General features: G+C 48.6%; 1 protein-coding gene across 1 annotated transcript in view; it reads left to right on the plus strand.

Moving 5' to 3' along the window:
- The first annotated feature begins 819 nt into the window (after positions 1 to 819).
- The window catches only part of Utp6 (UTP6, small subunit (SSU) processome component, homolog (yeast)), a 178,831-nt gene continuing 176,615 nt past the window's right edge, over positions 820 to 3,035 (plus strand). Inside the window, exon 1 of the mRNA XM_013016288.1 lies at positions 820 to 1,025. Coding sequence (XP_012871742.1) covers positions 934 to 1,025 — 92 coding nt within the window. The 5' untranslated portion in view covers positions 820 to 933. The remainder of the gene's footprint in view (positions 1,026 to 3,035) is intronic.

Raw genomic sequence — 3,035 nt, forward strand, 5'->3', positions numbered from 1 at the left:
CAATACCCTTTACATGCTAGTTTTCTTTGAAATGCTTGGGTAGCCGAGTGAGGAAGGTTTACCTGTACCTTGTTGATTATTTTACAAACTCTCCAATATTCATTATCCAAATCTCACCTCATAAAAGAGTCTGATATATCAACTCAGGGGTTTTGTTTAAATGCTCTTGTCCACATAGCCAAAACAACAATTAATTTTTTTGTTGGTCGTGTGGCCTGAACTCTGGTTCTGGGTGCTGTCCCTCCGCTCTTCAGCTCAAGGCTAGTGTTCTACCACTTGAGCCACAGCCCAGTATAAATGATTTTTGAGTAGCTGGTCAGTGTGAGAGCCACCGATTTTCAAGGTCTGAAAAGATTATGTTCCGTAATAAAGAAAGTATCAGGGCTAGGAAGGTGGCTCAGTGGTAGAGCGCTTGCCTTGCATGCCTGAGGCCCTGGGTTCGATTCCTCAGCACCACATAAACAAAAAGAAAAAAGCCAGAAGTGGCGCTGTGGCTCAAGTGGTAGAGCGATGGCCTTGAGCTGAAGAGCTGAGGGATAGTGGCCAAGCCCAGAGTTCAAGTTCCACGACCGACAAAAAAAAAAAAATGCACTTTATGCCTTTTTTACATAACTGATTGAAATCTGCTCCCCCACCAACCCCGGTAGGTCTGGCGCTCCGCCCTCGTTCAGCTCCGCCCTCATTCTAGCCCCTCCCCTCCGGAAATGGTGGAGTGCCATCGTTGCAATCCCACAGTCAACCACAGGGTGGCAACAGCGCTCTCAAGCGGTGGTTCCCGACCGCGGAAGCGGAAGAGGCGGGAGCTCGGAAGCACGTGACGGCAGTCACCCAGCGTGAAGGCTGGGTGTCCCGCCTGGAAGGTGGGCCGCGCCGGGCGTGTGTTGGTAGCTGTCGGAGGTTCCCCGGGCGGGTGGTAGAGATAGCTCGGACCTCATGGCGGAGATTATCCAGGAGCGTATAGAAGACCGTATCCCCGAATTGGAACAGCTGGAGCGCATTGGCCTGTTCAGCGCTAAGGAGATTAAGTGAGAGGGGGCCGGGGGAGCGGGCGGGCCGGGCGAGCTGAGAGGGGAGGTGTGTTGGGGGGGGCGGCGTGCTGGCGGGGCGACCGGCGGGAGCGCTTTGAGGGGGGTCTGAGGAGATTGATTGCCGGGATGAAATCCGCACCCACTCCCCGGGGACCCGTCCCCCCCAGGCCTGGCCCCCACCCCGCCACCCGGACACCTGTGCTGCTCTGCCCGGAGCAGGCCCGTGGGGGAGAGCGGGGCGGGCGGGGGGGGGGCGAGTCCCGCCGACCCCCAGCGGGAGCCGATCGGTCTTTACGCATTGCTGACAGTCAGTGATTTGTTGCGGTTAATTAAGGCGAGTGCTCTCCCACTTTGAGCCACGGCACCACTTCCAGATTTTTCTACTTATGTGTGGCTGAGGAATCGAACCCAGGGTCTCACGCACTCTACCACTGAGCCACCTTCCCAGCCCCCAGCTCTTTCTTATACCACCTTCTAATGTACATTTTATGCATTCACTCCGTAACTATGAGTAAGGTCACTTCAGTCCTTTGAACTAATAAGCTTTTTTTAGGTAGAGAGTATTATTATTATTATTTTAATTTGGCTGTAATCTCATCCAGGAGGCAGAGGTCTGAGGACAGCTCGTAGGAAGCAGCCTGGGATGGAAAGTCAGAGACTCTTATCTCCCAAGGAACTGCCTAAAAAGCCAGATGTGGAGCTGTGGCTCAAGTGGTAGAGTACTAGCCCACAAAAACCTAATGGAGATGTAGCTCATTAGTAGTAGTCTAGGATGCTCAAGGCCCCCTAGGTTTGATCCCAAGAATGTAGAAAACAAAACAGGACAAATACCTAAGTGATCTCAATTAGGAAGAAAACACATCTTTATTCATATTACATACAAATTATGCAAAGCATTATGGTGATGGGAATGTAAGTGATTCTGGCAATTTAGGTGATTTTCCTGAAAATTTAAAATAAATTGATGTTCAGGAGAGCACAGAAGTAATCATGTAGGAGAATACTTGTCTCACTGTGGCAAGATCAGTGTGGTTGGGAATTATGTTTTGGTAAATACATATTTGAAATGTATGACAAACAAAATAACCAACATAAAGATAAATAATAAATTAAACACCCCCTTCCTCCCCAATGAAACAGACAAAACCTAGCCAGGTATGAGGATTAACACCCATAATCCTAGCTACTTGGGAATTGGAGATTGTGAGGCTAGAGATTCAAAACTAGCCTGGGCAAAATATTTTTTCCCCCTAGTCCTGGGGTTTGAACTCAGGGCCTAGAACCTGTCCCTGAGCTTCTTTTACTGAAGGCTAGCACGCTACCACTTGAGCCACAGCACTACTTCTGGCTTTTTTTTGTTGTTATTGGGTTCAATCGTGGGTCCTGAACTTTGGGCCTGGGCGCTGTCCCTCAGCTCTTCAGCTCAAGGCTAGCGCTCTACCACTTGCCACAGCACCACTTCAGCTTTTCTCTTTTTGCTCATGTAGTGCTGAGGAATCGAACCCAGCCCTACTTCTGGCTTTTTTCTGTGTACGTGGTTCTGGGGAATTGAAGCCAGAGCTTCATGCATGCTGGGCAAGCACTGTACCACTAAGCTACATTCCTAGCCCTAGGCAAAAGTTTTATTGGTTCTATTTGTTTTCAACAAATATAAGCTGGGTGCAGTGGCATACACCTGTCATCCTAGCTACCCAGAAAGCCTAAATAGGAGGCTTGTGGTTCAGACTGGCCTAGGCAAAAATATTCATAAAATAAAGCAGAAAAGGTTGGGGGTATGGTTCAAGTGGTACAGTTTCTGCCTAGTAATCACAAGGCCCTGAGTTCAAACCCTGTGTTACCAAGGGGGGGTGGCGTGGGAATCCATAAAACAAAAATCCTAAGCCTAAATTTATTTTTATTTTTATTTTTTTTAATATTTTATTTGTGAACATACTGTACAGAGGGGTTACAATTACATGGGCAGGATAATGCGTACATTTCTTACCAAGCATTGCAGCCTCCTCCTTT

This window comes from Dipodomys ordii, unplaced genomic scaffold (genome assembly GCF_000151885.1).
Source record: "Dipodomys ordii isolate 6190 unplaced genomic scaffold, Dord_2.0 Scaffold31, whole genome shotgun sequence".
Classification (NCBI taxonomy): domain Eukaryota; kingdom Metazoa; phylum Chordata; class Mammalia; order Rodentia; family Heteromyidae; genus Dipodomys; species Dipodomys ordii.